A 19,421-nucleotide genomic window follows, 5' to 3' on the forward strand; every position below is an offset into this window, starting at 1 on the left:
AAAGGCTCAGAAGAATTTCTGGAGAAACCTTCTGTGTGGATGATGAATGAACATCCGAAGAATGAACTTGTCCTTGTGAAAACCATTTAAGGCTCTAGAGATGAAAGACCTTGATGGGCAATGATGCCCCAGTGGTGTTAATCACCAAGAAAGCAGGCCTTCCAAGTTGGCAGGTCTACCTAACATGAGGCTCAAAAGAACCGAACACAATAAAGGCTGAAACTAAATTCAAGTCCTTCTGTAGCAGTGCCTGACAGCCTCCTCTCCAGGCTACATTTAAATGGGCTCCAAAGGGAGAAAGATAATGTGAAATGCTATCAGCAAAAAAGAAAAACACAGTACTAATTCAAAGCGTAATTTAAAGATGCCATGCAAGGCTTTCATCTTCTATCCAAGTACTTATGACGACATTTCATCCATTCACTCTAATAGCATTTCCTCACAGAATTTGGCTGGCTATGTATTAAGGGAATAGGAGAAGGAAGAGCCACAGAATGAAGAGCCTTTCGCAAGGTATTAACTCTGGATCAGAAGCTGGATTCAGTCAACAAAGTGTTTTTTTTTTTTCATCATGAGCACAAAACAGAAGGCAAAAAACAACTTTTCAAATTGATTCCTAACATCTAAGGCACAAGCAATGTGCTCAAGTCTGCCCATAATTTTCTTCTGCTGAAAATGGCAGACAGTTGGAAAACAATCACTTTGAGGGACCAATTACAGATATTAAGCTATAGCAGGCAGAGAATAAAATAAACCCGTCCCATGCATGTCAAGATAAAACACAGACTATAAACATGACCATGGGTCTCAACCTAGAATGATCCATCAAACATTTAAGGCAGACCCAAAGTACATTGTCATGAAAAAGTTTTGCTCTACTGTGGCCAGACCTGAAAAGGGATCTCTGTACTAATCCCTTTCCCGTTGCATCTGTCATAGTTCACCAGAGAAAACGCTTACCTATTTTATTTGTTGAATAGTTAATTAGATAAAGCCATTTCCTATGGTTTTCGTCATGGCATTCAGGTTGTAAAACCAATATCTTTTGCATCTGTCAGAGAATTCAAAACGTAGAGCTCTAATTTTTGGTGAGTGACAACAAGTTTAAGATTTAAAACTTCGCTTGTAGTGTATTTTAGAAACCTTATTAGGGGAGTTCTAGGGCAGTCAGAAGTTGCTAGGCCCAACTGTGTCAATGGTAGTTTTTCTCTTGTGGCATTATAGGGCTTACTTATCCCAGACCTTGAAAGTGAAACTTCTTTAATGCACATACAAGTAAATACTATAATCAGAACGACACATTTACAACATTTCAGATGTCATTAAAATGTTGATGCCCTTCTACAGGGGTCGTGCATGGTTTTGTCAGGTCATTCACAATGTAAAACGAGGTTCCACTGCCTTTGTTTCAATATTTTAAAATTAATTAAGGAAGCCTACTGACTTGATTATGAACATGTCCATGCAGTATTTGCATACAAAGACCATTCAGACGTTTTAGGCACACCCCAAACATAAGTGGACAAACATTTTGTACATACCCACAAAGCATTTACTGCGGTCACACTTTGAAAAAGTCTTTTGGTTTTAAAATATGCTTCTCATAAATAATTCAGGCCTACTGCCTTTCATAACTTTTCATAATAAACTGATGAGAACTACAGCATCTGGCTTAACTCTTCCCAGTAAACCAATACGACCCGCGTGGTATCATTGAACTGGTACCATAACCAATTCAAATCTCCCCTTTTGAGCATATTCTCTGGTGTACAAGCACTTATTCAACTTCGGCCGAATCAAATCCAGAAGCGGGGAACATGTACATGGAGACCTGCGCCTCTCATCTTGAAGCTGTTCTTCTGATAATCACATAAGAAAAGCAATCTCTGTGCTGTCAAACCAGATCTTAAAATAAAGCGTGACCCTACCGTGCAGGGCATTGATTGTGGGTGAAACTGCATATTCCCCCCCCCCCCCCAGGGGATACCACAAGTAGAGGGCACCAGATTTATTGAGAACTTATAACATCATGATAGTGACTGGTGTCAATAGAAAATGTAACGCACAAAAGGCAATAGGAGGAACACTTGCAAAAGTTCTAACACAATGGCAATCTCTCGGGGTAGAAGTCAAACCCATCGTTCTTTTGCCCACCATGCCACCTCAGGTTGGACTGAGCAATACGTACATCAGTCTTGACCCTTCTTCAAAAGTAACAGCCCACATTTGACCAACCTAGCTTGACATATAAAAACATTTGGGACGAATTGGGCAAATAGATCTTGGCTAATACAATCAGTTCTTATACAAATAGCCTGGCACGCAATTGAGGCTGACAAAATGTTTGGCAAGCATTAAATAACTAAAAACAATGGTTGTATGATGGAAACACGAATGCTGGAACAATGCATGCCTTAACAACACGGCCGGAACCACGACCGCGTCGTTTCCATGCATGGCTTTACAACAAATCTGCATTGTAAAAGCATGCCTAGTAAAGGCATATGTGGAAACGGCAAGCAAAAAAGGTGTGTGGTTCTGTCATACAAACCACCCACCCATCCTGAGGCCGAAAACTACCCCATCCCTTTTACCGAAACAACCCTGACCCTCCTCCCGCCCTGAGCACAAAAAACTAACCAACCCCACAGCCATTTAAAAAAATTAATAAATACCCGACCCCCTCCCCCAACAACGAAACTCCCGACACCCCTCACCTGCCCTGAGCCCTAAAACCATCCCTTTAAGTAACCTAATTACCCCAAACCTCCCATCCACCCTTGGGGGGGGGGGGGGGGGATAACTCTACTCACCGCCCCTTGCAACTACCCCAACCTGCCTGCCCTGAGCCCCCCCAAAAAACTACCAACCCCTCCACCCCTAAAAACCAAACTACCCCAACACTACTCACCCACCACACTAACTACCCACCAACCCTACTTACCTCACCACGTTCTATCCCGATCCTTCCTCCTCTTCTCTCCCCGCCCCTTTAAAAATAAACTACCCTGCCCCCCCAAAAAATAACTCACCTCTTACCCCCACACCCCCACCCGCCCCAATCCCTTAATCAACCCCCACCTCTGCACACTTACATCACCTTGTCCTCTGTGTCCTCTCCTGAACAACGCATGGCTTTTTCTGTGCCTTAACCACATATCTGTGAAATTAATTTAAAGAATTGAAGAAAATTGTATTGACTTTGCCTTAATTTGGGCGTGTGCCTTGGATTTCAGATTACAGATTGTATAGTGTTTTGTATTCCTTTTGGTTATTAAAGGTTTAGACGTGTCAGGTTCTTGGACCTCACCCCAGTGCACAGCCGAAAAGGTGCTGTCTTCATCCTAGTTCTAATGTGGGAATGTTAGGTGGGTCACATAAAGATCAAAACAACTTGGTAGGATCATGGGGGGTGGGGCAGAAGCACAGCGGGCCCCTGTTGAGGCAGTTACTCAGTAACTCACCCATTCAAAGTGTAGATCATATTTGAAAGAGCATGCAAATCTTTATCCCACAGCTGTGTCTGTGACTCCGGTTAAACTAACATTTGTCGGAATGTTCGATGACAGACATTACAACTTGATGAACCATTACAATCTACATTATAAAATGTTGACTTGAAGTAATTAATGAGCTGCCTGATTACGGCTTGTATCAAACTTTTTTGTATCTCACAAAGACGAAAGAGTTGTAAGAATGGTCAGTTAACAGGAGCACAATTTACCACCAGCTTATGATTCGGTGGAAAAAAATCAAATACAATCCTTGTTTATCCAGGTGCAGAGTATGTAGTTGCACTTGTTGTTACTGGACTAGAGATCTTGATGAAGACTGGAGAACAGGGGGTGGTTCTTTGAAGGAGGAGTTATGAGGACTTTTGCACCAGGTCACCAAGGTTTGCAATTTGATTTCCGGCGGGACTCTATTACTTTTCTTTCTTCAGTTAAATTTTCGATTTTGTGAATTCTATTTTATGAACTCTTGTGTAACAATCCAGAGATACGTTTTTGCAACATCTATGCATTTTAAGTGATATGAAGAGTAAAAAGAAGTACGGGCTTGACTATTTTCAAACTTGGTCTTCCGCAGGTTCGTTAAGCCTTCAAATCATAGATTGTCTTGGTGCTTTGGGTGAACAATATGATAAGACGAACTTAAGATCAGACCGGAAGATCTTCTGTGTCTCCCAGGGTGTTTTTGAAAAAAAAAAAAAAAAAAAACAATCCTGGTCGTGACCCGCACCAGGGAGGTATTGTGGACATCGGCCAGTGGCCGACGCCCGCACTCGAGGTTAATTTATTTTAAATGTAGTTAAATATATCAGGCCGGGGATTTGTGAGGTCCTCGGCTGGTATATAGGACGCTTGATTGGTAATCTTCTGAGTAAAGATATGAGGTAATATTTCCACTTAAACCATTTTACTTTCTTAAAGAGAAAAAATGAAAAACTGTGGCAATCAGAATGACCCTTCCATAGAGAGCAGGCTCCACTTCCCAGTTCCAGTATGTAGCAAAGTAGCAGCTATTTTACTCAAGTTTTGTGCTTTCTTTGGTTAGGATCCCTCAACACTTAACTATGCCCTTAATCTGTCATAAAATCATTAGGAACATATTTTGGGAGGCAGTGTTTGCTAATTGGAATTGTGAGCTTATTTTGTTCACAATTGGTCAAGAAAATTGGCACTCTAAACAATTCTTCATAAAAATTGAATCAAATACATGTCATCTTGCAGTGGGCAGTCTGGTCAAGTGTGAAAGTGGCCAAAGTATTATCCTTTTGTAAGAAATGAGGGAAGAGGTTGTCTTTGAGGGTTATTAACAATTTCCCCTTTTGACACCTACTCCCTGCTAGGACAAAGACTGTGTTTTACCCCAAAGACTCCCTGGAAACGCAGAGCATAATGAGTCAATTTGCTTATAGACCTGAGGGGGTTTAAGTATCTGGGCATTTGTCACGAGGAATCGAGAAGATTTCTTGGGGGGGAGGGGGGAGATGGGAGGGAGGGGGGGAAGAGAAACACCTACACTGTATTCTGACTCATGTTGCCACTTTCACGACTAGGAAGGTCGGCCTTGTTTAAAAAGTTATGGTGCTCCCCAAATATACATATGTTCTACAACAGTCCTCTTAATCTGTGGTCCGCGGACATGTGGTTGTCTGCAATGCCTACTCAAAGGGGCTGCAACTAGTTGGAGAATAGGACATAAAGTATACAATAAACAAACAAAAAGTAAAATTTACTTTTTAAAAACCTTCTGTAAACAAGAAGGAATTTGACATTGGGGTGCCATACATTAAGTTGCCATCCTCAGATTAATTTGTGGGAACAGTGCAAGTGCACCAAACAGGATACTCTATGGACAGCAGGTGACATCAGTTGAATTTTGAAGCACTCCTACCTGCTTCCCATTGAAATGTAAAAATTTGTTTGGTTACATTTGTGAATTAAATATAGAATCATTTGTGTATGTGTTATAAATGTTTGTATTTATGTGTATCGTTTAGCCGTTTGATTCTTTGAAATTGCTTAGGTTTGTGTCCCCAGATTATACTGATGATACACTTGGGGGTCCCCGGATTCCAGTATCAATTAGGATAGGGTCCACAGAAGTCAGAAGGTTAGGAACGACTGCTCGACAAAATACACCATAATTATTCCCAGAGATTTTCTCCAAGAAAACGGAAGCTGAGGCACTTTCTGTGGAATGAATGGCCTCCATGGATTCTATTTAAACTTAATGGAGGAGTCTATGCGGAGGGTATTGCCTACCAGATGTGAAGAAATAAATTTGGTAACACAGTTGGTGGTGGTTAATGTCTGAGCTTATCCTCCAAGGAGATACCCTCTATAGGATCAGATAGGTATTTATTGGGATATGGAGGATACACCGCCACTGACAGTAACTTTCCAGTATAATGAAAATGCAGTAAAGTAACCTTGGAACACCAGTGGTAAATAGTGTCCTTCCATCAATCTCCCCAGTGACCTCTGAATGAACTGATACACCCTGTAAGGACCCCTTAAACATTTCTCAACATTGACAATGCCCATATATAAATCCTTCTATGAAAGTCTTTGGAATGGAAATTGAACGTAAAAGCGAATATAGAGACAGCATTGAAGGTGCTCTTCTATTGTCTTTCTTTAACGGTTCTGGGATTTTGAATCTGTCATACTTTCACTTGACTGTCCAACTTCAACACAATTATCTTTGTTTTGATTGTCTCTGCAGGACACCACTGCCAACACCACAGCTTCAGAAGAAGAGAAGAGCGAATCTCTTGAGGTAGCCAACCCTGAAAACTACATTAAGCATCCACTACAAAACAGGTGAGATTTTGTGTACCCACTAGGTGCTTCAGTATGCACCAATGACACATGTTTAATTGTTTGCACAAGATACCCAAACAAGTTTGATGCAAGATGGCTGGAATTGATGCGGTTTGTTATGGGTCTTAATGAAGATAAAGCATTTCAGAATATGCGTCCGAACTGTCATTTTCCACAAATTTGGGCTAGAATGTTATCTGGCTTTAGAGCAATGTTTGTCTTTTGGGAGCCCTTTACATCTTATTGGATTCAATTGATGTGTAAATTGTTTGCTGGGCCCCACCACTTTGCTTCTTCAAGTCTATTGTTAAGGACTTATAAAAACTTTTCTAGTCGCTTAATTGGGGTCTGGAGGCCATGGACCATGTACACCAGCTCACACAGCTTCCTGATTATCAGGGCCTCTGCAGTTGTGTGTCAGGGCAGCACCAAATTTTGCTGAAGGGTTAACTAAATTGTGTGGCAAGAAAAACGAAATTATATTATTTTGTTGACCGTTTTACTTCATTATTTTGTCTGTTATTTTACTCATAGTAACTGTTTGGGCAAAGATTTAATCTCAGTACAACTGTTTCAACCAGTTACAGTAATATCTCGGAGGCTACTGACCTGCTCCTCGACCAGGAGCATTTGTTTTGTTTTACTTCTTTTGTTTTGATTTTCTCGCTTCTTTGCTGATTACCCCCTTTGTAGATCACTCCTGTTGAGTGATGGGATAATCTGACAAAGCACCATGAACTGAAGCGATTAGCTGAGAGTGGACTCGGAGACCACAAGAACAATGGCCTCCGCCAAACCCAAGAAGGACTCTGCTATAAAAGATTTTCTCAGAAGAGCTGGCTCACAATGAGCGGATTCACTGACCTGACTGACTTACGCAGGGTTGGGAGGGGACGAGTTGATTCCCAGAGAGAGTGGAGATCTGATGCCTCCAGTCACCTGATCCTTTATGGAGGAACTATGCAGAAGTCTCTGGGACAACATTACACACCTCTGCAAAGATGTTGCAATGACTGGCACATAATTAAACTAGATGTGCCATTCCTAGGACACACAGCGGAGTCACTTAAGAAAACCAAAGCTAAAGAAAGCAATATCCAGGCCATAGGACAAAAGATCCCAAACAACATGACACAACCTCGATTTGCAATTACATTGTGAAGACCTAGAGAACCGGTCCTGGTAAAAATATCAGGATTAGGGTTGTCAGATACGGAGGTAGCAGACATGGAATCATATTTTAAGAAACGCTTACACATCTTACCAGAACTGTCTAATAATCTTGGACTGAGCGCACAAGACTGGTCCGACAACACTCATAAATACTAACCCACCAGACAATCTTTGTACACTATCACCTGCAAATGGTTGCTGCACATGAAAGAAAGGTATTTACTTTTTAAGAGAATACAAAAAACATCTAGCAAGATTTCTCTTCAATTATCCTCCAGTAGAGTCAAATATTTCTTATGGTTACAGCCTTTCTGAGATCCAAAGGACAAAAGTACCGTGTGGGCTACCCATTCAGAATAAATCTCCTCACATTGACACCATAGACTTTAGACCCGTAGTAAACTCCCATGTGAACAATGCTGGGTCTTAAGTGGGGTCCGTAAGGAAAGCCAAAAGTATTGCAGGGCACAGTCCTCACTTGGTCTGGTGGTTCCTGTGGTAATTGGGACTTGAGGGGAATTACACTTTTAGGGCTGCATCTGTTAATGCCCCCAGTGAAAGACTGGGTAAGGTAGCAAAAACAACCATACTGTACATAAAAGAGCAAGACATGTCTAGTGTCAGAAGGAGCCTGTGCACATTTAAAAGTACTTGATACAGACTGGTGATATTCAAATTTTTGGGGGTAGTGTGACCAGGGATGGGGCAGGGACTGTGAGGTTACACATTAAACAATAGCCCAAGCAAGCTCATTAGATAAACACTTAGAAACAGCCGAAGTTATAGCTGGAAATGCCAACTTCAAACTGTACAAAGTACCTAGTCCTGATGGCTTCATTGGTTAAAAAATAAAATTCCTGCCCCATACTAGTTTCCCCTTCCCACATGCATTCCTTTTGGTATTGATGCCCAATAACCAACTCTATGAGGGAAGTACCTCCTAAACTGGGCATAGATCAGACATTGTGCTCCTCCTTTCGCCTGAATTCTCTGTTAAATATTGATGCCCGTTTTTTAGGTCTCAGCCTACCAGACAAAGCTGTCTGGTTTGCAGCCCTACTAAAGACATCTTGGGGACAGTCAAAGGTGGCCATAGGAATGCCTTCTGCCCGTTGCTGTAATTGGCTTTGTGGTTTGTAACTCAAATGTTCTTGCTTTCCATTTGCTGTCTGTATTTGTTTTAGGCTGGCCAGCTTGAGTTCGATCCTTCCCTTGCCAAAACCTTATTCACAGAATCCTTCCGAGTTGCCCTTTTCTGTAAACAGGGCTGTAAATCTTGTTCTTATCCAGTCACATTTGGTGTGTATTCAAAGACTCTGTCAAATGCCTAGTTTTCCGAGGGTGCTCTTTTACCCTTCTTTCTCTGACTTCAAAGTATTTGTGACAGTCTTGCTGGATAGTGTGGGTAGGAAAGTTTTCTTCTATTACACAGCAACATTTAAATGAACTGTGGAAATATTTCAGAATATATCAAAATTATAAAAGCACAAATGATGCACTTTATTATTTTTGAAGTGTTTTGGAAACAATTTAATATGATCGAAATGAATCTTTAAACTAGGTGATGCAAATGCAATTTGCACACATTTTCATAAACTGTATAGTTTTGTTAATCTGTAGGTCTGTACAAATGTAATGATCATTTCAATTAAAGATGTGTTGTCTGCAATGGCATTGTGTTACCACACCATGAATACTCCCCTCTACGGCACTGCACCACTCTACACCACTGCACTCTGCACCTCTCTGCTTTATGCCACTGTACTCTACTTAATGCTAATCCTCTCTGTTCTACCCTGTACCACTACTCTATTGTAGAACACTCTTCACCACTGCACTTTTCGCCACTGCGCTCCAGTCTAGGTCACACCCATCTTCTTCACAATTCCACTCTGTGCCACTGTACTCTGCGACACTCTGCAACACTGCACTCTATGCCAATACCCTTGATGCCTGTGCACTTTAATCTGTAAAACTCAGTTCTAGGCCAGTTCGTGTGCACTGTAATCTACTTTGCACCACTCAACTCTATACAACTTTACTCTGAAATAGTCTACTGTACGACACTACGGTCTACGTAACTACCCCACTCTGTACCACTCAATGCCACTGCACTCTCAGTGCACTCTCCACAGCTGCACTGTCACTGTACTCTAAGCCACTGCACTCTGCTTCCCGACCAGTATGCATGTTGTAAAGAAATGGCTCCCTGTTGCAGTTACCCCCCACTTTTTGCCTGATACTGGTGCTGACTTGACTGAGAAGTGTGCTGGGACCCTGCTAACAGGCCCCAGCACCAGTGTTCTTTCACCTAAAATGTACCATTGTCTCCACAATTGGCACAACCCTGGCACCCAGGTAAGTCCCTTGTAACTGGTACCCCTGGTACCAAGGGCCCTGATGCCAGGGAAGGTCTCTAAGGGCTGCAGCATGTCTTATGCCACCCTAGGGACCCCTCACTCAGCACAGACACACTGCTTGCCAGCTTGTGTGTGCTGATGGGAGAAAATGACTAAGTCGACATGGCACTCCCCTCAGGGTGCCATGCCAACCTCACACTGCCTGTGGCATAGGTAAGTCACCCCTCTAGCAGGCCTCACAGCCCTAAGGCAGGGTGCACTATACCACAGGTGGGGGCATAGGTGAATGAGCACTGTGCCCCTACAGTGTCTAAGCAAAACCTTAGACATTGTAAGTGTAGGGTAGCCATAAGAGTATATGGTCTGAGAGTCTGTCAAAAACGAACTCCACAGTTCCATAATGGCTACACTGAAAACTGGGAAGTTTGGTATCCAACTTCTCAGAATAATAAACCCACACTGATGCCAGTGTTGGATTTATTAAAAAATGTACACAGAGTGCATCTTAGAGATGCCCACTGTATTTTACCCAATTGTTCAGTGCAGGACTGACTGGTCTGTGCCCGCCTGCTGCTGAGAGACGAGTTTCTGACCTCATGCGGTGAGAGCCTTTGTGCTCTCTGAGGACAGAAACAAAGCCTGCTCTGGGTGGAGGTGCTTCACACCTCCCCCCTGCAGGAACTGTAACACCTAGCAGTGAGCTTCAAAGGCTCAAGCTTCGTGTTACAATGCCCCAGGGCACTCCAGCTAGTGGAGATGCCCGCCTCCTGGACCCAGCCCCCACTTTTGGCGGCAAGTCCAGGAGAGATAATGAGAAAAACAAGGAGGAGTCACTGGCCAGTCAGGACAGCCCCTAAGGTGTCCTGAGCTGAGGTGACTCTGACTTTTAGAAATCCTCCATCTTGTAGAAGGAGGATTCCCCCAATAGGATTAGGGATGTGACCCCCTCCCCTTGGGAGGGGGCACAAAGAGGGTGTACTCACCCTCAGGGCTAGTAGCCATTGGCTATTAACCCCCCAGACCTAAACACGCCCTTAAATTCTGTATTTAAGGGCTCTCCCTGAACCTAGAAACTAGATTCCTGCAACAACAAGAAGGACTGCCTAGCTGAAAACCCCTGCAGAGGAAGACCAGAAGACAAAAACTGCCTTGGCTCCAGAAACTCACTGGCCTGTCTCCTGTCTTCCAAAGAACTCTGCTCCAGCGACGCCTTCCAAAGGGACCAGCGACCTCTGAATCCTCTGAGGACTGCCCTGCTTCGACGACGACAAGGAACTCCCGAGGACAGCGGACCTGCTCCAAAAAGACTGCAACTTTATCCAAAGGAGCAGCTTTAAAGAACCCTGCAATCTCCCCGCAAGAAGCGTGAGACTTGCAACACTGCACCCGGCGACCCCGACTCGGCTGGTGGAGAACCAACACCTCAGGGAGGACCCCCGGACTACTCTACGACTGAGTACCAAAACCTGTCCCCCCTGAGCCCCCACAGCGCCGCCTGCAGAGGGAATCCCGAGGCTTCCCCTGACCGCGACTCTCTGAAACCTAAGTCCCGACGCCTGGAAAAGACTCTGCACCCGCAGCCCCCAGGACCTGAAGGACCGGACTTTCACTGCAGAAGTGACCCCCAGGAGTCCCTCTCCCTTGCCCAAGTGGAGGTTTCCCCGAGGAAGCCCCCCCTTGCCTGCCTGCAGCGCTGAAGAGATCCCTTGATCTCTCATTGACTTCCATTGCGAACCCGACGCTTGTTCTAACACTGCACCCGGCCGCCCCCGCGCCGCTGAGGGTGAAATTTCTGTGTGGGCTTGTGTCCCCCCCCCCCCCCCCCCCCCCCCCCCCCCCCCGGTGCCCTACAAAACCCCCCTGGTCTGCCCCCCGAAGACGCGGGTACTTACCTGCTGGCAGACTGGAACCGGGGCACCCCCTTCTCTCCATTGGAGCCTATGCGTTTTGGGCACCACTTTGAACTCTGCACCTGACCGGCCCTGAGCTGCTGGTGTGGTAACTTTGGGGTTGTTCTGAACCCCCAACGGTGGGCTACCTTGGACCAAGAACTGAACCCTGTAAGTGTCTTACTTACCTGGTAATACTAACAAAAACTTACCTCCCCCAGGAACTGTGAAAATTGCACGAAGTGTCCACTTTTGAAATAGCTATTTGTGAATAACTTGAAAAGTATACATGCAATTGAAATGATTCAAAGTTCCTAATGTACTTACCTGCAATACCTTTCAAACAAGATATTACATGTTAAATTTGAACCTGTGGTTCTTAAAATAAACTAAGAAAAGATATTTTTCTATAACAAAACCTATTGGCTGGATTTTTCTCTGAGTGTGTGTACCTCATTTATTGTCTGTGTATGTACAACAAATGCTTAACACTACTCCTTGGATAAGCCTACTGCTCGACCACACTACCACAAAATAGAGCATTAGTATTATCTCTTTTTACCGTTATTTTACCTCTAAGGGGAACCCTTGGACTCTGTGCATGCTATTCCTTACTTTGAAATAGCACATACAGAGCCAACTTCCTACAGTGATACTGAGACTCAAACTGGGCTTGGAGGAACCCCCCTCTGTACTGCTGGTGGTATGCATTGATTGCGATGTGAATAGATATCGGAAGCCATTTGTCAATTTGGCATTAGTAGCAGAAAAAGAGAGAATATAATGATAGGGTAGCCCCAATTCTTAGGTATTTGGGGAATGGAATTGTTCCGTACATCAGTGTATGACTGCGTTGAGTGATAAATACCTGAAAGGCTTATCACAAAAAATTGGAAAACATCTAGAGAATAGATAGATTAATTATGGATTCAAGTGAAATTTACCTGAATGCCAGATTTTATTCTGGCTTGACCACATACAAATGGCAAGTGCCAGATTTTCTATAAGACTACTTATTTTGTTATTGGTACTTATCCAGGATGTATTACTGTACACTGTGCTGCAGAGTTTTTTTGTATGTTGCTGCTGACCATGTATGGTGTGACTCAAAACCACCTACATGCCAAGCTTTTCTGGTACTGTTTGTTAGTTCTCATGAAAAACATAAAACCAATGCTTAAAAGAGATAAATAGTACTAGATTAGAATACTAGGCTTTTTACTGCAGAATTATTGGGATACTCTTACTTCTCTGACTTCTCAAGTTGGAAGAAGGACTTCTTAAAACAATTACTTCCCAGCAACCCCACAGTGCCTTTGCTCCTGGAGCTAGGAATTATGGATATTCTGTTGCCAATCTAAGGCAGATTTTTAACTTGGTCTGTCATCTGGGTTTCAGGGGACGCAGGGGTGGGCAGGGGCGGCACCCAAATTGAGCAATCCCAGGGAGGCACTGGAAGATGTTCTTGTCTCTTGGTGTGTCCTCCGGCATGTCATTGAGTTCTTAAGAAAGGCTGGCTTATCTGAGCTCTCACCCTTTCCTCAGTCTGTTGTCTCAGGCCTGGCACTATAGGTTGTGTGTTAAGTGACTCTAGGGTATAATAGACCCTTTCCTGAGTCTGTTGTCCCAGGCCTGGCGCTATAGGTCGGATGTGTTAAGTGGGTCTATGGTATTACAGTTGCAAACACGTCCAATGGAATATTTACCCAAGGACTTCCTTATTAGAAATACAAACACCTAAATATGAACATTTTATTAAAGTCGAACACACAGCACCTAAAGGTTTGATCTTAAAATGTAGGTTCTGCATTCTCTTCTTAAACGTCATTACACACAACTAGGCACTAGAACAATCCACACTTTTCCCTTCCTGCCCAGTTCCGGACCCAACCACTAGATGGCAGAATAATACACAGCATGTGAATCCAGAAAACTCTTCAGGCTGCAAAACAACTTCTAAAGGTAAGTAACCATTTCGTTGTTTGTTGCTGAACACAAGAAGTTGCTGTCTTTGTGCTGGGCCTCTGCTCCTGCTCCCAGTTATAGTCCCTTTTCCACAACCACTCTGACTCCAAGGAGGAGACAATAAGATGTAAGTTTAACTTCTATGAGGTCACTGGTCACAGAACCACTGCCTTTAGTCAGGCATAAAAAGTAGTATTTGATAATTGCTGGGAAAAGTGAAAGCAGTGTCTGTGCAAAAGGATTCTTCAGGCCGAGATTTTGTGATTGTTTTGTCAGAGGAGATCCACTTGAAAGGTGTAGGACCGGTGCATCCTTACCAGCAAAACTTGTTGGTGCTGATGCGGCCTGACACTCAAGGACATCAGCAGAAATTGGAAGTAGGAGCAGAAGACTAATGACTTCAGAACGCATTTGAGAAAAGAAGTAGTGTAATGGTGCAGGATGTTAGAAGTAACTTGTCTGACTTGAAAGTGAGCCAGTACTTTTGAATCTGACAAATGCCTAAGCAAACAAATGATTGGCAGAGAGCCAGGAAAGTGGTGCATCAGGCATTGGCAATGGTCCTTGAGAGTACTAAGATAAGGTTGACTATTAAATTAGATAAGAGGAGTGTGGCAGTGAGCAGTATGGTATTGACATGTACAAGATGAGAAGCATGAAAACGAGGATGTATTAAGAGAAATGAAGGACATGAGGAATGTGCAAAAAGTGGTACAGAAGCAAAGGATGATGGAAATATAAACTGGGATGCACAAACTAAAATAAATCAACAAGGCAAGCTTTAACAAACGGCCTGGAAATGTATATTAAAGGAACAAGCATATCTTCTGAACTAGGGCCCGTTCTCTAACGATACTGCACAGTGGTTGTAGAGAGATGCTGCACGAGCCCTGAATAGGGGACTGCAGACTGTCCGGAAGGAAGACCGAACATGAATATTAGAATTTAGGGTTTTTTTGCAGAAATTTGCATATGGTGGTAGATGTCTTCCAGGCTTCTTTCCTACATGCTTTGTTGTTATTTTTCCATCAACTGTTGAAATCTGCACAGATAAAGCATCACCTCTGGTATAACTCTTTGCCTTATTCAATGTTTTCTGTTTTTCTTTAGATGGGCACTCTGGTTCTTTAAAAATGATAAAAGCAAAACTTGGCAAGCCAATCTTCGCCTGATCTCAAAGTTCGATACAGTTGAGGATTTTTGGGCGTAAGTATGTTACATGGCTACATCAACCTACATGTAGGCATCTGCCAGCAGCAACTGCTTAAAGTTCTCTGGCAATATCAAGCTTCGGAAACTCTGCTGCTTCATGTTTATTAAGTAGTTAGATAGATTTGGAAATCTTTTTGTTGTCTTTATGTTGTAAAGTACCTTCTTTGCTGCTAGTCAATAAATATTTTTTTAAAAAGTGTGTTAAATGTGATCCGCTTCTTGAATTATAATGATAAATCAAGACATCGTATTGAGAACATAAAAACAGATACATTTTTAATGATTCCTGTCCTCGCCATCCCACTTTGCACATTACATTGGTGGTGTATGTTAGTCCTGTAGCAAAAATAAGTATTCATAATTCTCTAATTTTAGTTGTCTAAAGTGAAAGTTATTGTGAGCCGCTGCCTTCCAATTCTTTGGTTTAATTTGACATGTCTGCTAGTGATTCTGTAACTGGCACATCACACCTTTTCATATTGTTTTTTTTTTTTTTTAGTTCTCAGGACTCTTTTTATGCTTCTAGTCAGTCATTTAAAGTATTTGATGAATGCATTTGCCTTGTATATGCTTGTCATGTGTTTGTGTTGGTGTGCTTATCTCAAGGCGATCTAGCCTGAGGACAGTCAGTGAGTTTTAGCAAGTTTATTTTCCTCTTCTCTAGGTCTTCAGTAAATTTAACATCTTTTCTGATTTTTGTTTATTTAATAAATCTTTCCTGTGCTGTCGCCCGCCGTCCTGCCTTTCACCATCTGTTCATTTTATGTGGCTGTGAGTTTAACCAGCATGACTATTAAGCATTGATTCAGTTTTTTAAAGCACTAATAGCGTGTTTTTTTAAATTTATTTTTTTATTTTTATTTCTCATTACCCAGTGATCGCCATTGTCCCAGTCTGTCAGTGAAAAGTTCCTCATATCCTGTCAACAATGTAGCTTTAGCTGTTGTGGAGTGCCCCTCCTTTGTCTAGCCTAAGAGTTTTGTTTATATTTGACACTAGTCTTGTACACACTGCCAATGCCTATATTGTGGCCATAGTTTGTATAATGTTGAGAGTCTAGCAGTTTGTACAGTTTTTACATACTTCAAGAATTGGCCCACATCTATTCTCAAGCACTCTTGTGCTTAAGCAAATGCATATTTGTAGCATATGTTGGCTGCAGATACACATGCTATGCACACTCCTGGAATCTAGTGTTGGGCCTGAACTCTGCAACTTGTTTTTCTCGAGGAAGTATTTGTATGGTTGATGTTGTGCGTCGTTTCACCTCCTCCTCGAGGCATTGCGCATGTTTAACGATTCCTTTTAGATTATTGTTTCCCACTATTGGACCGTCTGAGCTCTGTAGTTTTGACACCGTACAGCCTACAAGCAGATCCAGAAGATCAGTGATGGAGAACAACGCATGGCTTCTGCAAACTTTGGAACCATGTAAATTTGGAGTGAAAGCAATCGACTTCAACATACACCTGTCGAATGTTTGTATCCATGTACTGAAGGCTAAAAAAAGTCAACTTATTTAGGAAATGTCCTCTGTGCGGGGAGAAATACACTTTCTGACACCCACGAAGTCTGTACCCTGTGTCAGTCGCTGAAGCACAGGGAGCAGGACTGTGACTCGTGTGATCTCGTTTAAAAACAAGATGCTGAGAAACCGACAAGATTGGAGACTAGCATATAATAAGCAGATGACGACGGAGGCAGAGTGCTTCCAAGAAGAACAACATGGCAAGGTCGAGCTGGACACCAGGGTAATTAGCGGAGAGAGATGTTGTTGCCAGCCCGCACTCCTTTGCCTCCAATGGTTCTAGCGAAGGGGGAAGAGTTTGAGGTGCAGGTCAAGGCTATCAAGCACACACACTGGAACCAGGGTTGGTGGTCCGAATGAAGAATCCTTCAAGGGCTGTGAGTACAGTTGACCCACCCCATGCGGTTATACACAAACCTCTCCCTCCATTCCATAGTGCACCACAGCACTCAAGGTCTGATCAACACTTGGAGTATGCCTCAAAGGTGACCCAGGACGAACATTCATGATTGGGTGGCAAAGTCTGCAGGGAGGGATGGAGCGGACGCCAGGTCGGCATCGAGTCATTAATCAGCATTGACCAAACACCCACACCAGGCCTTGGATCTGGACTAAATGTCAGATCAGAATAAATGCTTGGCGTCGAGCCATTTGGACTTGATAAGCGCTTTGACCTAAACACTCTGTGCTGAAGACGACCTTTTTGCCAACACCTCAAAAGGCAAAAACGCAGTCTGCAGTAACAACGCCATTGCCAGAGAAATAGGGAAAAAAAAACACATCACAAGCCTGTAATGCAAGAGGAAAAAAGGAAATGTATTTGAAGCCTTCATGAACTCCTGAAAAAGAAACATCAGGAAGCATCCAGAAGACAAGCACAACATAAGGATATGCCACAACCACAAAAAGGTAGCTTTTGAGCATAGGGTCACAGGCCCCATCACATTAGGTCAACAGTTATCACCATACAGAAGATTACCATTGCAGGAGGTATAGGGAGGAGGTAGCGAGAGAACATATGTCTGCTTACATCACACAGCCCTGACCCTTGGGATGACTGAGGTGATCCTCCCAAACACTGACATTGAACCGCCTGTCCCCAACTAAGACATCTCTACCAAATGATGCCTCTTTGTATCAGAGAGAGAGAGAGAGAGAGTTCCACATGGTGACATTACAGGATGTAATACCACCACTACAGGAAGGCAATTTCATGACACTAGATCTGAAGGATGCATACTTCCACATACTAATCCATCCGTTGCATTGCCGGTACCTACGGTTTGTGGTAAGTCATTATCAATTCAAAGTACTACCATTCGGTGTAACCTTGGAGCCATACTCCGTTCGATCAGAGCAAAAGCTTATCCCAATCCAGAGTCCTCAATCTCCAACTGCAATTGGCTCTTTTTCCACCACATGGTGGTATCAATGAAAATGGTGATGCTAGGGATAATGGCATCTTTCATATCAGTAGTACCATGTGGAAGACTATATATATGAAACCACCCCACCAACCCAAATGTCTATCAGGCACTACAGTGGTGAATGCACAAAACACACAGAAGGAAAGAGACTTCAAAGGCCCAGTCCCGCAGTTGACAATAATATATGCATCACTCATGGGTTGGGGTGCTCACGTGGATGACAGTGCAGGGTCACACAACAAATATTCTGTATCAGTGTGCTGGAACTAATAGCCATACAATTAGCTCTTAAAGCATTCTTACCCATCTTTAGAGGGAAAAAATGTTCTGTGCAAAGACATGACTTCAATGTACTACATTCAGAAACAAGGAGGGACCCATTCATTACAGCTATCTCATCCAGCACAAATCGTATAGAAACAGGCCATCAATCACCACATTCAACTACTGGCACAGTACATACCAGGGTGGACAATTCCTTAGCAGACCTACTGAGCAGGATTTAACAAGAAGTACACAAGTGGGAAGTTCACACACTAATCCTACAAACATACTTCCAAAAGAGGGGTACTCTGACAATAGATGTCTTTGCTACCATAGAAAACTCAAAATGCCAACACTTTGCTACCAGACACCCTCAATCCAAGGGCAATGCAGTGTTGTTGAGTTAGTTAGGGATATTAGCTTGTGCTTTCACCTCTCCTACTTACTCCCTATGTGGTCAGGAAACTCAGACTTCACTAATGATGATACTTGTAGCACCAACATGGGCATGTCAACCATGGTACACAACCCTGTTGGAACTGTCCCTGGTACATAACGAGACACTTCTTAACATTCCAGATTTACTAACTCACAGTGGCGGCAGAGTTAGGCACTCCAGTGTAGCACAACTCAATCATGTGACCTGGCTCCTGAGGTCTTAGAATTTGGGAACCTACAATTACCTCAAGAATGTATGGACATTCTAAAGGAAGCCAGGAGACCAAACACAATGGCATGTTATGCAGCCAAATGGAAGCTTCCTGTGCAATGCTGCGCTGCAAACAGCATAAACCCTTCCTCATCATCTGAACACCAACTAGTATGTTAGTTATTACATTTTCAGAAAGCACATTTGGCATACACATCTATAAGACTACATCTAGCTGCAACTGCTGCATACCTATGAAACGGGAACACCAATGTTTTTTGTATACCTGTCTTTAAGGCAATCATGAAGAGACTCCAGACATTTCACCGAGTAAACCTCTACCAGCGTGGAATTTAAACATTGTATTAACATGGTTCATATCCACAACATTTGAAGCAAAGCAAAAATGCCAAATTTATTTTCCAACGTGGAAAGTCGCATTTCACGTTGCTGTGAAATCACTTACAAGAGTCTGAGAAATATGCACTCACAATTTTCCTCTATAAAGTGGAAGACCACTCTTCTACCTGCGACTCTTAGCTCAGTTTCAGAGGCAGGTGCATGACGGGTTAATACAGCAGGTTGCTCAGCTGCATGCCTCATTAAGATGACTTATGTTATC

General features: G+C 43.1%; 1 protein-coding gene across 1 annotated transcript in view; it reads left to right on the forward strand.

Moving 5' to 3' along the window:
- Positions 1-19,421, forward strand: part of EIF4E (eukaryotic translation initiation factor 4E) — a 374,004-nt gene that overhangs the window by 63,467 nt on the left and 291,116 nt on the right. The window contains exons 2-3 of the mRNA XM_069238309.1: positions 6,235-6,332; positions 14,830-14,925. Coding sequence (XP_069094410.1) covers positions 6,235-6,332; positions 14,830-14,925 — 194 coding nt within the window. The remainder of the gene's footprint in view (positions 1-6,234; positions 6,333-14,829; positions 14,926-19,421) is intronic.

This window comes from Pleurodeles waltl, chromosome 1_2 (genome assembly GCF_031143425.1).
Source record: "Pleurodeles waltl isolate 20211129_DDA chromosome 1_2, aPleWal1.hap1.20221129, whole genome shotgun sequence".
Lineage (NCBI taxonomy): Eukaryota > Metazoa > Chordata > Amphibia > Caudata > Salamandridae > Pleurodeles > Pleurodeles waltl.